Source organism: Chlorocebus sabaeus, chromosome 8, assembly GCF_047675955.1.
Source record: "Chlorocebus sabaeus isolate Y175 chromosome 8, mChlSab1.0.hap1, whole genome shotgun sequence".
Taxonomy (NCBI): domain Eukaryota; kingdom Metazoa; phylum Chordata; class Mammalia; order Primates; family Cercopithecidae; genus Chlorocebus; species Chlorocebus sabaeus.
In genome coordinates this window covers 97,473,287-97,493,280 of record NC_132911.1, presented here as the reverse complement: position 1 = coordinate 97,493,280, position 19,994 = coordinate 97,473,287, and the positions used below count along the sequence as shown (strand labels likewise).

At 40.1% G+C, this 19,994-nt stretch overlaps 2 protein-coding genes across 8 annotated transcripts in view; one reads left to right on the top strand and one right to left on the bottom strand.

Moving 5' to 3' along the window:
- Positions 1 to 6,018: 6,018 nt before the first annotated feature.
- RBM12B (RNA binding motif protein 12B) lies at positions 6,019 to 18,444 on the top strand. Of its 7 annotated transcripts, none has more exons than XM_008001086.3 (4): positions 6,019 to 6,170; positions 6,355 to 6,422; positions 9,657 to 9,705; positions 10,574 to 18,444. In XM_008001086.3, the coding sequence occupies exon 4, from the start codon at positions 10,602 to 10,604 to the stop codon at positions 13,605 to 13,607; it is 3,006 nt and encodes a 1,001-aa protein (XP_007999277.1). In that variant the 5' UTR covers positions 6,019 to 6,170; positions 6,355 to 6,422; positions 9,657 to 9,705; positions 10,574 to 10,601; the 3' UTR covers positions 13,608 to 18,444. The 7 variants fall into 7 exon arrangements, with proteins under 7 accessions (XP_007999277.1, XP_072874305.1, XP_007999278.1 ...); XM_073018204.1 differs by having other exon boundaries at positions 6,355 to 8,559; XM_008001087.3 differs by lacking the exon at positions 6,355 to 6,422.
- Positions 13,953 to 19,994, bottom strand: part of CIBAR1 (CBY1 interacting BAR domain containing 1) — a 34,172-nt gene continuing 28,130 nt past the window's right edge. Inside the window, exon 9 of the mRNA XM_073018205.1 lies at positions 13,953 to 18,777. Within this exon, the coding sequence (XP_072874306.1) occupies positions 18,685 to 18,777 (93 nt within the window). The 3' untranslated portion in view covers positions 13,953 to 18,684. The remainder of the gene's footprint in view (positions 18,778 to 19,994) is intronic.

The following is a 19,994-nucleotide window of genomic DNA, read 5'->3' as shown; positions in this document are numbered from 1 at the left end:
TGAGACAGAGTAGGAACAGGGCACAGTTTCAGCTCACCATCACTTAGAGTACTCTTTCATGCATTCCCACTGATCACAAAATCCATACCACTATCACACTGCTAAGAGTCCTTTTACTTAAAGAATTCAAGGAACTGGCCTTAGGAGATAAGCAAGGTTGTGGAGTGCCCTACCTTGGGAAGGAATATTAAACAAATTATTTATAGCCTTGTTGCCTCAGGCCAATCACCAGGTGGCCCATTACTCAAGATAAGCATTGCAACCAGTAATGCTGACCTGCATACCCTAATCCTGAAGACAATTCCCATGCTTTGCCTAATAAAAAAGCCCAACTGACTCTTTTCTTTGGAGAGTCAGTCAGGGAATTCTCTCCCTCTTATGCCTTGGCATAAGCTGTCCCTCTTATGCCTTGGCATAAGCTCCAGTGAAACCTTGCCTGGGAAAACATTTTTGGCCTCATATCAATCTCTATTGGATTGAGAGCCCAAGAACCTATTGCTGTTAGCATTTGAGTTTACACTTTTTGGTTTTCTCCTTAAATTCTCTCTCTCTGTAGAGTTTGTTTTTAGAGCTTTAGGTCTTCCTCTTACTGCTTTCTTCTGTTTTATACACCTGGGATTGGATGGTACCCAGGCGGAAAGGAAGGCTAAGCAGAAGGACATCCTGTTTTACATGGGGTCTTGCCCTATTTACTAAATGGATTCACCTGAGATTTGTGATCCAAAGCTCCAGCAGTAAATCAAGAGATTTTATCCAGTATCCTTTCTACATAACTCCTTTCTGAACCTATAACATTGATAGAGTGTCAGTCAAGACCCCAGAGACAAGACTCCCATTTAACTCAGGCAAAAAATTACCCAAGTTGGAATTTGGAGGTCCTGTTCAGTTCTATCTACCACAAATCATTTGTTAATTCTGCTGAGTCTCTTGAATCTAACTTCTGTCACACACAACTGACCAGACCAAGCTCCTTTATTTGATCAGCAGTGTCCAAATCATGCTCCAATAATCCCTAGGAGTTTTGTAGTTGCATCTCTGAGGACCACTGCAGGGGACAAGTTGGCAAAGAGCATGAGGGACATCAGAGAAACATGCTATGTGACTTTCTTGGTGCTTTACTACGTGTCTTGCTTAATGTTTATATGTGTATGTGTGAGTGTGTGTATATGTGTGTATGTATGTGTGTACTAATTTTATCTACACAACAACCCTACTATTTTCATCTTCCTTTGATACATGAAGAAATTAAGGCACAGAGAGATTCAGCAACTAAAGTGATATAGCTGGCAAGTAGCAGTTAGGCTTGGAACTATGATATTCTGATTTCTGAGCCAGCTTTCTTGATTTCTACTTTATACTGGAGTTTACTGTGTGCTGGGGATTGTGCTGAATGTTAATGATTTCATTCATTTTTCATGACTGCCCTGTACAGTGGGTACTATTATCTTTACTCTTTCTCTTTTTGCTTTTTTTGTTTTTGTTTTTGAGACAGAGTCTTGCTCTGTCACCCAGGCTGGAGTGCAGTGGCATGATCTCGGCTCACTGCATCCTCTGCCTCCCGGGTTCAAGCAATTCTCCTGCCTCAGCCTCCTGAGTAGCCGGGACTGCAGACACGTGCCACCATGCCCGGCTAATTTTTTGTAGTTTTAGTAGAGACTGGGTTTCACCATATTAGCCAGGATGGTCTTCATCTCCTGACCTCATGATTCGCCCGCCTTGGCCTCCCAAAGTGCTGGGATTACAGGCATGAACCACTAAGCCTGGCCTTATCTTTACTCTTTCAATGAAGAAATATAAGGAATTTGTTCACAGTCATGGAGTGGCAGAGCTCTATTCACACTTGGGTCTGCCTGCCCTGAGAGCCCACTGTCTTAATCCCATTACACACACATCTTCCTGTGTGTAATGACTAGTGGATTGTGTGTGCTTTCTCCTCTGCTAGAATGTGAGCTTTTTGAGGAAAGAGGACAATATCTTTTTTATCTTTGTCTTTCAGGAGCCTTAGCAAGGTTCTTCTTCTCTATTTTTGTCTTTCAGGAGCCTTAGCAAGGTGGTGGTTGTTTTTGTTGTTCTTTCTTCTTCTCCTTCTCCTTCTTCCTCTCCTTCTCCCTCTCCCCCTCCCCCTCCTTCTTCTTCCTCTTCTCCCCCTCCTTCTTCTTCCTCTTCTCCTCCTCCTCCTTCCTCTCCTCCTCCTCCCCCTTCTTCCTCTCCTCCTCCTCCCCCTTCTTCCTCTCCTCCTCCTCCCCCTCCTCCTCTCCTCCTCCTCCTCTTCTTCTCCTCCTCCTCCTCCTCCTTCTTCTTCTTCTTCTGGAACTGTGGTACAGAGGACTTAGCAAGGTTCTTGACTCATAGTCAATGATGCTTAATAAATGCTAGATTTGTTACCTACACAGTGGGTGGATTTGTTAGCTTGGAAGGTGACAGTCCAATGACCACAACCAAGGAGGATTTAATGAGGGGATTTCATTACTTGCAACAAGTAAGGAGGACACTGGGGATAGTTCCTAAAGCAGTGCTTCTCCAAGCAACACTGAAAACAGTGCTTCTATTGGGCTGGTTAGCTCAGTCATTGTATGTACAGGTGGAGTAAAGGCAGCAAAGACACAATTGTCGATCATGCTTCTACATAAGTTGCATGTATAGAAAATGGTGAATAAGCTCTTCCCTGGGCGGGGATTTTAGCAGGGTAGTAAAGGGAGTTCACCAAAGTTCATCTTCAACTCAGGCATTTCTGGATCCGAACGGTTTTGGTTTTTGTTTTTCTGGGGCTAAGCTTCTTCCTAGAACTTTTTTGAAACAAAGAATGCAAGGTGAAACAGTTATAAGTGGGTACTTTTTCACAGTGCATACTCAAAACCCAGGACCTTGGGTTACAAATTGACTGGAAGTCAAGGTATGGAGGCTCTCAGAGTAGAAATCAAGGAATGAGTTGAGAAGATAAAGGTCCCAGAAGTTGAGAAGATTAAGGAACTCTGAGACCAAGTAATAAAAGGCTCTTTGTGTAGATGCTAAAGACCGAGGAAAGGCAACTGAAAACTCTCTGACACCAAAATTGTCCATGAAGGGTGGGTGGTGGTGCAGTGTGGTGAAACACCCGGAAGGCTAATTATCCAAGCAGAGTCACAGAATGGCCACAGCTCAGGGTGGTCACCATGTTTAGGGTCTAGTCTTCTGTTTTTCCATTTGAGAAACTTCATTTTCTCTCGATTCCCCAAAATGATTAGGTTTTCATGCTGACACACCAAAGGCATAAGAAACTGTTCAATAACCAGAATATCATGTGATTATGCTCAAATTACCTTGACCAGAATTTTCTTGTTCTGATTATAATGGTATGATCATCTAAGAAAGGCAAGGGGCAGACTAGAAAAGGCATTCAGGCGGAGTATGGTGGCTCATGCCTATAATCCCAGCATTTTGGGAGACAGAGGCAGGCAGATCACTTGAGGTCAGGAGTTCAAGACCAGCCTGGGCTACATGGCGAAACCTCATCTCTACTGAAAATAGAGAAAAACTTAGCCAGGCATGGTGGCACATGCCTGTAATCTCAGATACTAATGAAGCTGAGGCACAAGAATCCTTTGAACCCAGTGTGCCAGGATTGTACCATTGTTCTCCAGCCTGGGTGACAGAGTGAGACTCTGTCTCAAAAACACCCAAAATGGACAGACATTCAATATAGTGTCCTCACTGGAGAAAGTCTGTGTGAATAGAAGGAGGGTGGTCAGCCCAGAACAATGAAGGAGGTCATGGAAGGCTGGCAACGCCTGTCAGAGCTTGCTCAGGGGACAGAGTCTGATCTGAGCATACTTGCTCAGGTGAGTCCTGTGGTAAGTGGTCATTAAATGACAGCTGTTATTTTTGTTAAGATGAGTGAGGATGTCTCCAGGGAGTCTTAACTGAGAATCACCTTTTGAGATTAGGTAACTCATGTTCCATTTCTTAGAGTATTGCTTCTGTATTCTTGTTTGAAGGAGTCTGCCTCTGAGGACAGAGTCCTCTTTCTGTGCAATACAGAGTAATGGCTTCTGCAGGCAAACAAGTAGGGTTCAATTTTGCCTGGCTTTTTGTGCAAGCTATGTAATCCTCCATGCCTCAGTTTCCCTTATCTGTAAAACAGGAATAATAATAGTACCTACCTCCAAAAGTAGTTGTAAGAATAAATTGAGATCATGCATATGTCCTGGCACATAATAAACTCTCAATAAATGTTAACTTTTTTTTTTTTTTTTGAGACAGAGCTTTGCTCTTGTCACCCAGGCTGAAGTGCAGTGGCATGGTCTCAGCTCACTGCAACCTCCTTCTCCTGGGTTCAAGAGATTCTCCTTCCTCAGCCTCCTGAGTAGCTGGGATTACAGGTGCCCGCCACCACACCCAGCTAATTTTTGTAATGTTAGTAGAGACAGGGTTTCACCATGTTGGCCAGGCTGGTCTCGAACTTCTGAACTCAGGTGATTCGCCTACCTCTGCCTCCCAAAATGCTGGGATTACAGGCGTGAGTCACCATGCCTGGCCAATAAATGTTAACTTTTAAGGTCATGTTCCTGAGACTGCAAGGCCAGGACCAAACTATGGATTACCAAAGTAAATGATATCTAGTCAATGAGCCTAACTCTTCAGAGTGACATCCTCTGCTTCTCTATAGATCACCTTGACATTTCAAACAAGTCACAAATACTTATAATAGTCTCACTTATTTACATATATCTGAGACATACATATTTACTGAACGTTTCCCACAACCCTACTAGTAGTATCCCCATTTTACAGATGAGGAAACTGAGGCACAGAGAGGATAATTTGTCCAGTCAGTAAAAGATGGCTCTCATTTGTGTTAACCATCTTTTTACTTACTTATTAAACTACCTCTTCTTTCTTATAATCTTATCATTCAAGAATGGGTATTTTGCAGTGAGAAAGGGATCCATAACTCACTTTTTCTGTCATCTGTAACAATGTTTTTAAAATGTACTTTCTGCTTAACAAGCTTTGAATCCATCCACAAACGCATCAAGTAGCTATATAACGTGGTGAACAACTTTGTTATTTGCAATTGATAAAACCAAACACAAGGTTGTTCACCAGCTATTATGTAGCAGGCATCACAGAGTATACCTGTAATAGTGATTTTTCATTACTGAAATTTCAGTACTGGCTCATCTGTTCTCTTGTTTTAAAAATCCAGAAGATGGGAACAAATTTATAAAGACACTTTACAAGGTTATTAACATCTATAAAACCGACTAAGCATGCATTTATTAAGCCCCCAGGTGTTGGGATTGTACTTGGCGAACATCTAAGGCAGTAAAGTTACCTTTTCTGTGGTATTCTACGGTCTACAGGAGCTTTTTTATTTTTATGTTTTGAGATGGAGTTTCACTCTTTTGACCAGGCTGGAGTGCAGCGGTGCGATCTCGGCTCACTGCAGCCTCCATCTCTCGGGTTCAAGCGATTCTCCTGCCTCAGCCTCCCGGGCAGCTGGGATTACAGGCGCCCGCCACCATGCCAGACTAATTTTTTTTTTTTTTTTTAATTTTTAGTAGAGACGGGGGTTTCGCCCTGTTGGCCAGGCTGGTCTCGAACTACGGACCGCAAGTGATCCGCCCGCTTCGGCCTCCCAAAGTGCTGGGATTACGGGACGTGAGCCACCGCGCCCGGCCACAGGAGCTTTTTAGAAGATGCTTTACGCCACACAGTAATGCAACACTGAAAAGACAAGTCGCCTTTTCTCTGCTTTTGCATCTCTTTCCTTAACTTCTAGAAATCTTGAAAGTTTGTCCGCTGTACTTCCACAGTTGTCTACCGAAGATTCTCAGTACATCTACCATCTGAGCCTTGACTGCGTCTTCGAATTTCTCCTGTTGCAAATCGAGGTCCCTGGACTGGGCACAATCTGGGCATGTGCAGAAGCTCAGCCAACTCGGGGCTCCGCCTCCCCTCCTCTAGCAAGGGGAAGCGGGTGAGCGGCAGCGCGCGTGCGCAAGCGTGGTGGTGAGATACGCCTGGAGAGCGCATGGGCAGACAAACCTTACGTCCGTTTGTCCGGACCGGAGGGGCAGTGGGCGCCATCTTCTTCTAGGCTCACTGAGGGCTCTACGTGTTCTGGGGAGGCTGCTGCGACGAGGAGTGCCCTCAGCCTCCGGCCTTGTGTGTCCGACTCGGCAGCAGTGGTGTGTGTTTATTGCCAAGTGCGAAGCAGTTCCCCTCGGGGCGCCGGGGGTGGGGAGGGCTGGGCGACCAAGCCGGAAGAACCGGGAAAGGCGGGACCGGCGGCCGCGCCAGTATCTAGCGTAGCTCCTGCCGTTAGGGCACCCTCTTTTCTTGCTAAAACACCGACTCTCCCTTTCCCGTCAGCTTCCATGTGGTGGTGTATGTGCGCTTCCCAGGGATCTTGAGAGTGAAGATCTCGAAGGATTTCATAGGTATTTTTTTTTCTTTGCTATGTCATCGTAGTTAGTAGTGGCAGAAAAGCGCTGCAGGCCCGGCTCGTTAGGCTTGAGAAGGGCAAGTGTTTTCAGTTAGATTTGGGGGCAGTTCACCCTCTGGCGAGGTAGGGTGGAATGTTTGCCCTTGAGACGGCGTAACGGAAAGGCACAGAGGTTGGGCGGTCCAGGTTAATTTGAAGGCTGATTTTGGCTGAAAGTCTGGCAACAACATCGGATCCCACGTAGCAACTTTGGCCTGGCGCGAAAGAAGGAAGCTCTGACCCCCGGGAGTTGTGGACAAAGGCTTTGGGCTGTAGAATCGATGCCTTCGGATGATTCCCGTTTGAGGATGTTGGGAGAAATCCTGTGCCGTGTGGATTCGTCTTCATTTACAGTTCTTCTTAGGGACTATGGCTCTCACTGGTCATTCCTTTGGTTTTTATTTTAAACATCTACATTATAAAAGGTGGATCATCATAAAGAATAATTGTGGGTTGGTGTAGATTATTTTCTCCAGGGGAAACTCACGTTTAGAGTGCGAATATGCTACATCATGACTTTGGGCTTTACGAATTAGTCGCAAAGAGTTAAAAAAATTCTCTCTCTCACCATATCTGGAAAATGACTTTTTCTTCGCTAGTTAAAAATCAAATGGATCTAATGAGATATTACTTATTCAAATTTTGCCTCCCTCCCGTTTCCCTCTCTGTATCCCGTTAAATCTTGATTAGAAGATACACATTACATATTGTTTAGCTATAATGATGATTAAGTGGGATGAATCGTATAAAAATAGAAGTTATTTAAAATGCGCTTTTAATTTAACTGACTTAAGTGACCTTTTAGGGACCCACTTTCTTCTTTTCATAGAAATTTTAACAGATTATTGTCTTCAAATGAACACAAAGGCACGAAAATACTTTTTGCATTCATAACTAGAAAAATGCAAAATTTTAATTGCAGACTAGGGTAATTTTCGTGTTTTGCTTTTGTGTAATTTAGTGTGTTAAGAGCTGAATTTCTGGAGAATTTGCTTAAGGAAATAGCATGTTGGAACCACAGAAGTGCCCATTTTGAGAGCTGGTCTTTTATAGTTGGTCTCCAAGGTGTGATACTGTGGAGGCATAAATGGTACATTACCCTACTGTCTCAGGGGCAGAGAAGTTTAAGCATTAGTTGTGTTTAACTGTGGCAAATGAGAGTAGGCTTTTTAAATAGTCTGCTTGAATTGGAATTCATGAGATTTGTGCTCATGAAACTACTTAGTTAAAAGATCTTACTAGAGATTTTTTTGAATTTGAGATATAATTATTCCTTGAAATGTCTCTAATTTCTCTTGTAGATGAATTTATGTTCCCAGGGTAAATCCCTTTAAATTTTTTAAAAAAGCTTAGGAGAGACAAGAATATGTATATCTTACGGTGCTTTCTAAAACATCTTAACAGTAAAAGAGTAGCTAAGCCAATTTGCATAGGAGGGAGTCTTGGGACTTTAATATGGATAAGCATTCCAGAAGCCATTTATAGTTTTTGTTGAAGTGTTTGTATGGATATTGGTTTGTTGAAGAAAATAGGCTTTTTTTGGGTTGTTACTGTGCGAATACTTGAATAGCAAACCTCATTAATATTTTTCAGATGTAGAATGTGTGAAGTAATTTGATGTCTTTGCTAGTTTAGCTTCTAGTTAATCTATGGACCCTTTTTAAAGGAAAACAAACAGACCTCAGTGAATGTATCTTCAGACCCCCACTTTGGGGAACAGTGGTACTTAAGTGTAAGTACTGGATTCTTGATTAATGCAACATTTATTTGTACATTAAAAACATGTAAATTACGCCAGGCGCAGTGGATCATACCTGTAAATCCTAGCACTGTGGGAGGCTGAGGCGAGCTAGTTGCTTGAGCCCATGAGTTCCCTACCAGCCTGGCAACATGGTGAAACCCTGGCTCTACAAAAAATACAAAAATTAGCTGGGTGTGGTGGTGCACACCTGTAGTCCCAGCTACTTGGGAGGCTGAGGTGGGAGGATTGCCTGAGCCTGGGTAAGTCTAGGCTGTAGTGAGCCAAGATCGCACCACTGCACTCCAGCCTGGGTAGCAGAGCGAGAGAGACCCTGTCTCCTCCATCAAAAAAAGTGAGTGTAAATTATAATTATTATTTTGGCAAGTCTTCGTGAAATAGTTTGGGTATCCCTGAAAGTATTAAACACAAACTTCTTTAAAAAAAAATACATTGAGATTTTCAGTAAACTGGTAATCCCAGTATTCCAGGTTAATTTTTACTTTTACTTTCTACATCATCATTTGGGTTACGTTAGTAGAGTGCAGAATAGTTGTTTGAAATGGAAATCTGCTATTGGCATTACTAATAAGATAAATAGCATTTTCTGTTTGGCTGAGAAGAATTTTACCAGTTACTATTTTTGCAGTATAAGGAGTGCTATTGAGATTTTTAACTTTAGGGATATTGTATTTGCCTTAATTATACTGGTATTATGAAATTTGGTTCTGTGCTCAGACGTGTGAGCTGTTTATGTAGACCTTTAAATTGTATCCAAACAGTAGCCCATAGATTTGGATTTATTGTTTTAAAAATTGATTTTTGCATTTCAGGCTTTGCTGTTTTATTCATTTATTGTATAATTTTGAATGGTTGCCTTAATTTGATTTGGTCTTATGTTTTGAAAGGAAGGAGAACAGCACCAGAGTTGGATATAAATATGTACTAGGTATTTGAATTTTCATGTGGCAAAATGATTGAAGGGTCTTTTTTTTTTTTTTTAACTTTTGGTATTGAGATTTTACTTGTAGAACAGTTTTTTGAAGTAGATGTAAAACTTGTGTACAGCAAAATGTATAGACCGTAAGGATAGAATTCAGTAAACCTTGATAAATTTATACACCCATGTGACTACTACTGCATTCAAAATATATAATATTTCCGTCACTCCTTTTTTCATGCTACTTCCAATCAAGGAGCAGTTGTTCAATTTTCAGCAAGTTTTAAATTTTTAAATAATTTTTATGTCTATTTGGATATTGTATCTCCTTTTTGCAGAAGGATGATTAATTTCCCCTTGGAACAAAATACCATTTTGTAACACCTGTAATTGTGGTTCCTTACACTGCTTCAGTTTTGATAGGTAATTCTGAAATGGATATCCTAATCTGGCGTTGTTTAAGATAAATTACAGGGTTCGAGGATTAATTATATTTCATTTTCTTTCCACAGTTAAGTTGCTTTTACAGAATTAACAGGTCTCCAAGAAATTGTAAAAAAGGTAAGATATCCAGAGTTTAAGGCTTTTTACAGAGGCTTGACAAAAAACATGTGAAGTAGAATAGTACGTCTAGGTACCCATGGCTTCTGTTCCCCTTTTTTTTTTTTAAAGACAGGGCCTCACTCTGTCACCCAGGCTGGAGTGCAGTGGCACAGTTGCAACCCATTGTGTCCTGAAAATTTCAAATTGGGCTCAGGCAGTCTTCCTGCCTGAGCCTCCTGAGTAGCTGGGACTACAGGTGCATGCCACCCTGCCTGGCTAATTTTTTCTTTTTAGAGACAGGCTCTCGCTCTGTTGCCGAGGCTGGTTTTGAACTCCTGGCCTCAAGCGATCCTCTTGCCTTGGCCTTCCAAAGCCTGGAATTATAGGCGTGAGCCATCACGCTGGCCCTGGCTGCTGTTCTCTGTGTCTGGCCAGTGGTAGGCAATTTATTATCATGAGCAGAAATTACATACTAACCATAGATGACTTTTCTAAATATGTAAAATTCATTGCAGTTGATAAAATAATCTACAAAGCTGTCATGTTTCAGTAGAAGATAAGATTCTAAATGAGTCTGAAAGTAGTTTGGTCTTCTTGTGAAGCAGCATTTGGCAGACTTACAAAGGAAGATTTGATATTTTTGATGTTCCTATTGTATAGAATAGGTGATACGAAATGTTTCTTCAAGGTAGTTGGTTTATTTGTATTTTTAGATGGGAGAAAGTTTTCTTTAATAATTAGATATGATCAGTATTTTTGTGAACTTGTATCTTGTTTTCATTTATAAATGTTGAAGGAAGCAGGAACCAGGTAATTATTAAGCTTAGTTTGGGCTAAGGTACTTCAAAAATAAGACTTGCTATTATGTGTACCTTTTTGTCTGCAGGTCATTATTGCTGTGGTTTGAACTCAGCATGGCTGTAGTCATCCGTTTACTGGGGCTTCCTTTTATTGCGGGGCCTGTGGATATTCGTCACTTCTTCACGGGATTGACTATTCCTGATGGAGGAGTGCATATAATTGGAGGGGAAATTGGGGAGGCTTTTATTATTTTTGCAACAGATGAAGATGCAAGACGTGCCATAAGTCGTTCAGGAGGGTTTATCAAGGATTCATCTGTAGAGCTCTTTCTTAGTAGCAAGGCAGAAATGCAGAAGACTATAGAAATGAAAAGAACTGATCGTGTAGGAAGAGGGCGTCCAGGATCTGGGACTTCAGGGGTTGGCAGCCTGTCTAATTTTATTGAGTCTGTTAAGGAAGAAGCAAGTAATTCTGGATATGGCTCTTCAATTAATCAAGATGCTGGGTTTCATACTAATGGTACAGGACATGGTAATTTAAGGCCAAGAAAGACAAGGCCATTGAAGGCCGAGAATCCTTTCTTGTTTCTACGAGGTTTGCCTTACCTAGTAAATGAAGATGATGTACGTGTCTTTTTCTCTGGTTTGTGCGTGGATGGAGTAATTTTCTTAAAACATCATGATGGCCGAAATAATGGTGATGCCATAGTAAAATTTGCTTCATGTGTTGATGCTTCAGGAGGTCTTAAATGTCATAGAAGTTTTATGGGTTCAAGATTTATAGAAGTAATGCAAGGATCAGAACAACAGTGGATTGAGTTTGGTGGTAATGCAGTTAAGGAGGGTGACGTTCTTAGGAGATCTGAAGAACATTCTCCACCAAGAGGAATTAATGATAGACATTTTCGAAAACGGTCTCATTCAAAATCTCCCAGAAGAACACGTTCTCGTTCCCCTCTTGGATTTTATGTTCACCTAAAAAATCTGTCCCTCAGTATTGATGAAAGAGATTTAAGAAATTTCTTTAGAGGTACTGATCTGACTGATGAACAGATTAGGTTTTTATATAAAGATGAAAACAGAACAAGATATGCCTTTGTGATGTTCAAGACTCTGAAAGACTATAATACTGCTCTCAGTTTACATAAAACTGTTTTACAGTATCGTCCAGTTCATATTGATCCAATTTCTAGAAAACAAATGTTGAAGTTCATTGCACGTTATGAAAAGAAGAGATCAGGGTCACTAGAGAGAGATAGGCCTGGACATGTTTCACAAAAATACTCTCAAGAAGGTAACTCTGGCCAGAAGCTGTGCATCTATATAAGAAATTTTCCATTTGATGTTACAAAAGTTGAAGTGCAGAAGTTCTTTGCAGACTTTCTTCTTGCTGAGGATGACATTTACTTGCTTTATGATGACAAAGGCGTTGGTCTGGGAGAAGCATTAGTGAAATTTAAATCAGAAGAACAGGCCATGAAAGCTGAACGTTTAAACCGACGAAGATTCTTAGGGACAGAGGTATTATTAAGACTTATATCTGAGGCACAAATGCAGGAGTTTGGTGTAAATTTTTCCTTGATGTCCAGTGAAAAAATGCAAGCTCGCTCAGAGTCACGTGAGCGAGGTGACCATTCTCATTTATTTGACTCAAAAGACCCACCAATATACTCAGTTGGTGCCTTTGAAAACTTTAGACATCAGCTAGAGGACTTGAGGCAACTGGATAACTTCAAGCATCCCCAGAGGGATTTCCGGCAGCCTGACAGGCACCCTCCAGAAGACTTCCGACACTCCTCAGAGGACTTTAGGTTCCCCCCCGAGGACTTCAGGCACTCCCCAGAGGACTTCAGGCGACCTCGGGAGGAAGACTTCAGGCGGCCTTCTGAGGAGGACTTCAGGCGTCCTTGGGAGGAAGATTTCAGGCGCCCTCCGGAGGATGACTTCAGGCACCCTAGGGAGGAGGACTGGAGGCGGCCCCTTGAGGAGGATTGGAGGCGGCCGCCGGAGGAGGATTTCAGGCGGTCTCCCACGGAGGACTTCAGGCAGCTTCCCGAGGAGGACTTCAGGCAACCCCCTGAGGAGGACTTCAGGTGGCTCCCAGAGGAAGATTTCAGGCAGCCACCTGAGGAGGACTGGAGACGGCCCCCAGAGGAGGACTTTAGGCGGCCTCTTCAGGGAGAATGGAGGCGACCACCCGAGGATGACTTCAGGCGGCCCCCAGAGGAGGATTTCAGGCATTCCCCTGAGGAGGACTTCAGGCAGTCACCCCAGGAGCATTTCCGGAGGCCACCTCAGGAGCATTTCCGTCGGCCACCCGCAGAGCATTTCCGGAGACCACCTCCAGAGCATTTTAGGCGGCCTCCCCCAGAGCACTTCCGGCGGCCACCCCCAGAGCATTTCAGGCGCCCACCCCCAGAACATTTCAGGCGCCCACCCCCAGAGCACTTCCGGAGACCGCCCCAGGAGCATTTCAGGCGGCCGCCTCAGGAGCATTTCAGGCGCTCCCGAGAGGAAGATTTCAGGCACCCACCAGATGAAGACTTCAGGGGCCCTCCTGATGAAGACTTTAGGCACCCTCCTGATGAGGACTTCAGGAGCCCCCAGGAGGAAGATTTTAGATGCCCTTCTGATGAGGACTTCAGGCAGCTCCCAGAGGAAGACCTTAGGGAAGCTCCGGAGGAGGACCCTAGACTTCCTGACAATTTTAGACCTCCTGGTGAGGATTTTAGGAGCCCGCCTGATGATTTTAGAAGTCACCGCCCTTTTGTGAATTTTGGTCGTCCCGAAGGTGGCAAGTTTGATTTTGGAAAGCATAATATGGGAAGTTTTCCTGAGGGGAGATTTATGCCTGATCCAAAGATAAACTGTGGTTCAGGTAGAGTAACTCCTATTAAGATAATGAATCTTCCATTTAAAGCTAATGTTAATGAAATTTTAGACTTTTTCCATGGTTACAGAATCATACCTGATTCAGTTTCAATACAGTATAATGAGCAAGGCTTACCTACAGGGGAAGCCATTGTTGCTATGATAAACTATAACGAAGCTATGGCTGCTATTAAAGATCTAAACGATAGGCCAGTTGGGCCCCGAAAAGTTAAGTTAACTTTGCTGTAGAGAGAGAGCATTTCTAAATTCAGTTATCTTCCTTGCAGTATTGATGGAGTAAAATACATTTGTTTTAAAAAGTGTGTGTTTTTTTAAATTATCTAATGAAATATTTTATTTTTGACCTGTGAATAGAACAAATGTAAATAGTAGAATGTGAATCTGGTTTTCTTTTGCTTGCAAATTGCCATTAATTTTTTTTTCTAATTTAAAATTACATATGCTGTGTTTTCCTTTGATGGGGAGAAAGAACTAATTCCCTGAGTTCATTCATTTTTGTTGATGTCATGGGTAAGCTTCAAGACTTATTGAAGTAGAGTTGTATTTGGGGAAGATACATTTTATATTCACTCCCCCCCCCCCCCCCCCCCCCCATTCTGTAGTCTACATCGTTTACTCAAACTGTATAAGGAAATAGTGACTGTTCAGGTTTGGCATTTTCATTGCTACTTGCCTGCAGAATTAATGCCCTCTTCCTTGTCTGAGATATTACTGTGTTAAGTGTCCTGTTAATTACAAATAATTCAAAATGGACAGACTGTCAACTTGAAATTTACTTATGTAAAAAGGTTAGGTGATTCTTAGGGTTTCCATGTTCGTAACTTTACAAAGTTTTATAACAATAAAATTGCAACTTAATAGAACAACTAATTAACTTGTATTTGTATAAAAAGAAAAAAGAATTGCAGCTTGATACTGTGAAGTTTTTCAGTAAATTCATTAAACCATATTTATGATGGGAGGGACCAGACATTCTATAGTAATAATGTATAGTGCTGTGTATAATTCCATGGTTTCTTCAACATCTTATCAACGAAATACGATTAATACAACATATGCAAAAGACAGTAAAATAAGAATCTAATTATAGGTGCAAGAGGACTCAGGCTTATGCTGGGAAGAATCTGACAAATGGTATAGTTTTCCTAGGAAGAATTTACTGATGAGTCACATAACTTGCATGTAATATTAGGTTCTCATTTTTTAGCTTCAAAACTTTGTGTCCATGCAAAGACTCCATAACTGTTAAGACTGGTGTGGTTGAATTTTGACTTCTTTGATATTCAGCATTTAGTGCATACATTTTGCAAATAGGGAATTTGATTTTCTGTACCCATAATAATATTTATGGCTAACATTTATTAGGCACTTACTATGTGCTAGGCACTGTAAGCACTTTACATGCATAATCTCAGTATTCCCTATGAGTACAGGTTTAATTATTTACCTCTATTTCACAAATGAGATAATGAAGTGGGAGGTTAAGCAACTTGCTTGAAGTCACAGGTAATAAATCATGGGGCCAGTTTTAACCCAGACAGACGACTGACTCCAGTTCATGCTTTTACTGCCTCACTTTTTTAAGTGGTATTTTTAATTAGGAAGACCATGCTAAAGATACTTTCAAAGATAAGTGATATATTTTCTCACTTCGGTTGTTGGTTTAAAATTAGCATAAAAAGGTAAAACCAGCATGCTCAAACATTGAGCTCAAACATTAACATTAATAAAACCCGAGTGACTTTGAGATTCTTTCTATCCAGAGTTTCTCTTGGGATACGCACATTGTATATTACTGGCTTATATTTCACAATTGCTCATTTTATTCAACATGATTGAGTCTGGTTGGCCTTTTATAATTTTCATAAAACATCATTTTCCTCAGTTCTGTAATCCAGATTTTCCCCATTGAGTAAATAAGAATACAATTGAATTTGCATAGGGTAATTTAGACATTTAATAGGATATTGCATAGGTAGAATACTTTGTCAGTACTTAGTTACTACCTATATGTATTTTTGTGTTACTTCTTAGTGATTTAAAGAAATCTAACAAATCTGCTTAAATTTGTTTTAAATAGTGAATATCCTGCTCACTATGGAATGAATAAACAGGTAAATTTGATACAAAAATTTGATTCTAAAGATTCGCAGTATGATTCTTTAAGCTTGTAAGTAGCTAGGATAACATTAAATTGTTTGGAATATCCAAACCAAGCACAATAAATAAAGTAGAAAGAAATATTTTTAATTGAGCAGAGATTGTATAGATGGTTCATTTGGTCACCCATCTTGAATATATGGAAAGTTAAAAAGTACTTCTCAAATACAAAGGAATAAAGCTAAGATGAAGCTTAACGTGAGGAATTACTTACTGTGGAACTGCTTTTCAAACTAGGCTGAGGTGGGATGGTGGTGGTAGTTAAGAGGCCAGCTATAGTAAACATAAGCTTTGTAGTTTTATTATTTTAAGAGCCAGAGTCTTGTTCTGTTGGCCAGGCTGGAGTGCAGTGGTCTGATAATGGTTCACTGCAGCTTCTAACTCCTGGGCTCAAGCTGTCTTCCTGCCTCACCCTCCTGAGAGCTGGGACTACAGGTGTGTGCCATCTTGTCTGGCTAACTTTTTTTTAATTTGTAGAGACAGGGTCTCACTGTGTTGCCCAGGCTGTTCTCAAATTTCTGGCCTCCTGGCCTCAAGTAATCCTCCCTCCTTGGTCTCCCAGAATGTGTTGGGATTACAGGTGTGAGCCACTGTGCCCAGCCTTGTATTTTGATTTTTAAATTATGTGAATATTTCATTTTACTCCATAATATATCAGGGCTTAATATTTTTAAATTTCATTATAAAATGTTTATTACAGAAGTGGTGTCTTCTAGTTGGGAGCCATCTTTGCACATCTCTCTCCAACTCTGCCTTTAGTGATATGTCAATAACAAATTGGCCATGACAGGAGTATTTTACACCATGGAAATTGATAAATGCAGCAAATCAAGGAATTCCCCTTCCATTGTCCCCTCAGAGAGCCAGCTTCCCAGCACCTCATCAATTTCAAATATAAAAAAAGAATAGTAAATTTTCATGTACACATCACTCAGCTTCAGTAATTGTCATCTCATAGCCAGTTTTTCCTCTGCTGTCCTCAAGGTATACCAGGTACACTGGAGGTGTATTCTCTAGTCTGATATCCAGTGGCATTTGTCTTAAACATTTTTGTCTAGAAAGTATCTAAAAAAATGTAGATCATGTCTAGAAAATCAATCCAACAACCAAGAGATAGGTAAAAATCATATTAGGAATGCATTTCTATTAATTTACTGACATCACTGTTAAGAGCAGTGGTTCTTGATCCATATGTCACCTGTTAAGTACTGACCTTGCTGCCTCTGTTTTTGCAGTAAATAATAGCTGTTTTTATTGAGGTGTATTAGATACTATATGATGTATAATTATGTATGAATTAACTATCATTTAATTCTGATAATCCTAGTAAATGTACTACAGGTCGAGTATTCCTGATCTGGAAATTTGAAATTTCAAATGCTCCGAAAATTGCAAGCTTTCTGAGTGCCAACATGATGCTCAAAGAAAATGCTCATTGCAGCATTTAAGATTTCAGATTTTTGGGTTAGGAATGTTGAACTGGTATAATGCAAATACTCCAAAATCTGAAGAAATCCAAAGTCTTAAATACTTCTGGTCCCAAGCACTTCAGATAAAAGATACTCAATTTGTATTCCTATTTTAGAGATAAGAGATGGAGACTTACAGGCTGGGTTGCTTGGATTGATTGCCTGTTTTTTGTTGTTGTTGCAGTGGGAAGCTAGGAATGTTTTTTTACATTTTTAAGTGTACTTAAGTCTTAAATGGTTACATAAGTACCTGTATAATAGTCTTGAATTTGCCTCAACCCACAAAGAGTAAAAATGTTTACTCTCTGGCCCTTTAAGAAGTTTGCCAACCTAGGTCTGGTCTAAATAATGAAAATTTTACATTAATGAAAGTATTTTCATGGATAGTATTCCTTTTGTTCTTAGAATATTTCTCTGAGGTAGGCAGAATGTATGTTTTATTCTAGAATTATTGGTTTATGCAGTTTTAACTTTACAAATAAGGCAAATAATGCTCAAGAGAAGTTGCTATTTAGTAAACAGCAAAATAAATATAATAACTGTTTTCCCCCGAACTACAACCAAATTTAAATACTGAGTGAGGAAGCAGTAAATATCCAATGATAATCTTGAGTTTCTTAATATCAATTTATTTAGGGTTTTAAAAAAAGTACTGAAATAACTTTGTCACTTAGGACTATTCTCAGGAAAGAGTGCTTTGTTACGAGCCATGAATGACAAAGTCAAAAGCTTTCTAGAAATCTTTATTTTTCTGTTATGAATAATTGCATTTTCTAATTATCCCAAATGATTTTATAAATTCCCTTTTATATGCCTGCCTGGGATCCATGAAATAAAAGTATAATTCCTTACCAAAAGAGAAGCATCAGAGACACTGAAAGGCTCCAATTGTTTTATATTTTCAGAAATAAAAGTGATTGTATACCCTTTTATTAACTGCATGGTAGCTTGGTAAAATTTTTATAGAATTTTTAATGATTTATGGTGTTCTGTGATGAGGCAACATTCCACTAAATTAGCCTTCCAAAAGTTGCAGTATCATGTATAAGTATGACAGCAGTTTTGTTTTAAAACCAGAGTCAGATTGAATGTGGCTTTTTTTACAGCTGAAATTTATGCCTTATGTGTATTCATAACACATTGATATCTTAGTGTCACATTATCTTTATTCTTTGATTATACTCTTGAAAAGTAAATTTACTTATCAAATGATAAAGTTTTAAGGGAAAGTAAAAAAAAATATTTTTTCTTAAGGCTTCATGGAATAGAATTACATGTAATCAGAATGACTACATAGGACCCTTTTCTGGTAATGAAAGCATGGAGTCTAACCAAAAAGCTAAGCAGAATTGTTAGATCTTTTGGTTTCTGTCATAATGTACTATTGGAACTTCAAGTAGATAGTACATTAATATGAAATACTTTGAAATACACCATCTTTGGGAAAAAAAGGTACTTACACAAAAATCACCTAACACTAGGTAGGATGTTGAAATGACTGGTATGTAATATTTTTTAAAGCCTTCATTTTTGGTCAGCATAAGTTTCCTTTAATTATTTTTCTGTTGCCAGTTGGACTTCACTTTGAGGCTTAACATATCAAAGTGAGTATAAAGTTCTATAGTTTAGTCATTGTGGATTCCATGTCATTTATGATGAAAATGGAAACATGTAGTTTACTTAAGAAAATTTTCTTCTTCTGTAACATCTAACTCTTCATCCTCATCATCATCTGCTTGTTGATCCTTTCTTAGTCGACAAGTGGATACCTGTTAAAAGTCAACACACTTTTAAAAATAAAAATACTAACTTAAAAAAATTTTACATGCTTGGTATCTTTTTATGCTATTAAAGGGCACACAACAAATATTTCAAAAAAAAGTCCATGTCATAATTTTTAGTAGTGACAATTCCCTATGAATTTTAGGGTCAGAGGCCAGTTTTTTCATTCATGATATTTTTTGAATAAAAATGTGTAATTAGCCATTTGATTTTAGTTGGATAGCCATCAATACTTCAGAAACACTACTTTAAAAGTATAGACTTAGTATATTATGAATGTTAAAAATAAGTTTTGGGTCACAAAAACAGCATTTGAGAATCATAAAATGGATGGAAAAAATAGAAGGATATTTCAGCTAGGCAGTGGGACAGAAATACTGATGTAAAAGTAGTGTGATTTAAATGGAATGAGTTGAGAATCTGAACTCACCAGTTTTAAGTTGCCTGACTGCTGCCACTTCTTAAATGCTGACTGCTTAAAACTTCTCTGAGAGTGATTATATCTAACCCAGAGGACATTTGGGAATGTCTAGAGACACTGTTGTTTGTCACTATTGGGGCTGTGTGTTTATGTGTGCTGCTGGCATGTTGTGGATAGAGGCTGGGATGCTAATATCTGCCTAATATTGTCACAATATACAGGACAGTATTCCATCCCCTTCTTCCTTCCTGGTGGGCCCAATTATTTGTCCCAAAGTCAGCAGTGTTGAGGTTGAGAAACCTGGGATAATACATTCTAAAGTGCTATACAAGTGTTAGCTAAGGTAACATTAGTTGTAGTCAAAACCTTTTTTTTTTTTTTGAGACGGAGTCTCACTCTGTTGCTTAGGCTGGAGTGCAGTGGCCCGATCTCTGCTCACTGCAACCTCCGCCTCCCAGGTTCACGCCCTTCTCCCGCCTCAGCCTCCCGAGTAGCTGGGACTACAGGTGCCTGTCACCATGCCCAGCTAATTTTTTTTTTTTGCATTTTTAATAGAGATGGGGTTTCACCGTGTTAGCCAGGATTGTCTCGATCTCCTGACCTCGTGATCCACCCACCTCGGCCTCCCAAAGTGCTGGGATTGCAGGCGTGAGCCACTGTGCCCGGCAAAACTTTATATGGACTATAAAAGCAAATTTATAGAATTTATGTTCAAAGCACTTAATGCTGGAAGAATAATATAATTGGGTTGGGGGAGAGATACATATAAAACAAAATAAATGC

Coding starts and splice junctions, on each gene's coding strand:
- RBM12B (XM_008001087.3), top strand. CDS start 10,602: ATGGCTGTAGTCATCCGTTTACTGGGGCTTCCTTTTATTGCGGGGCCT.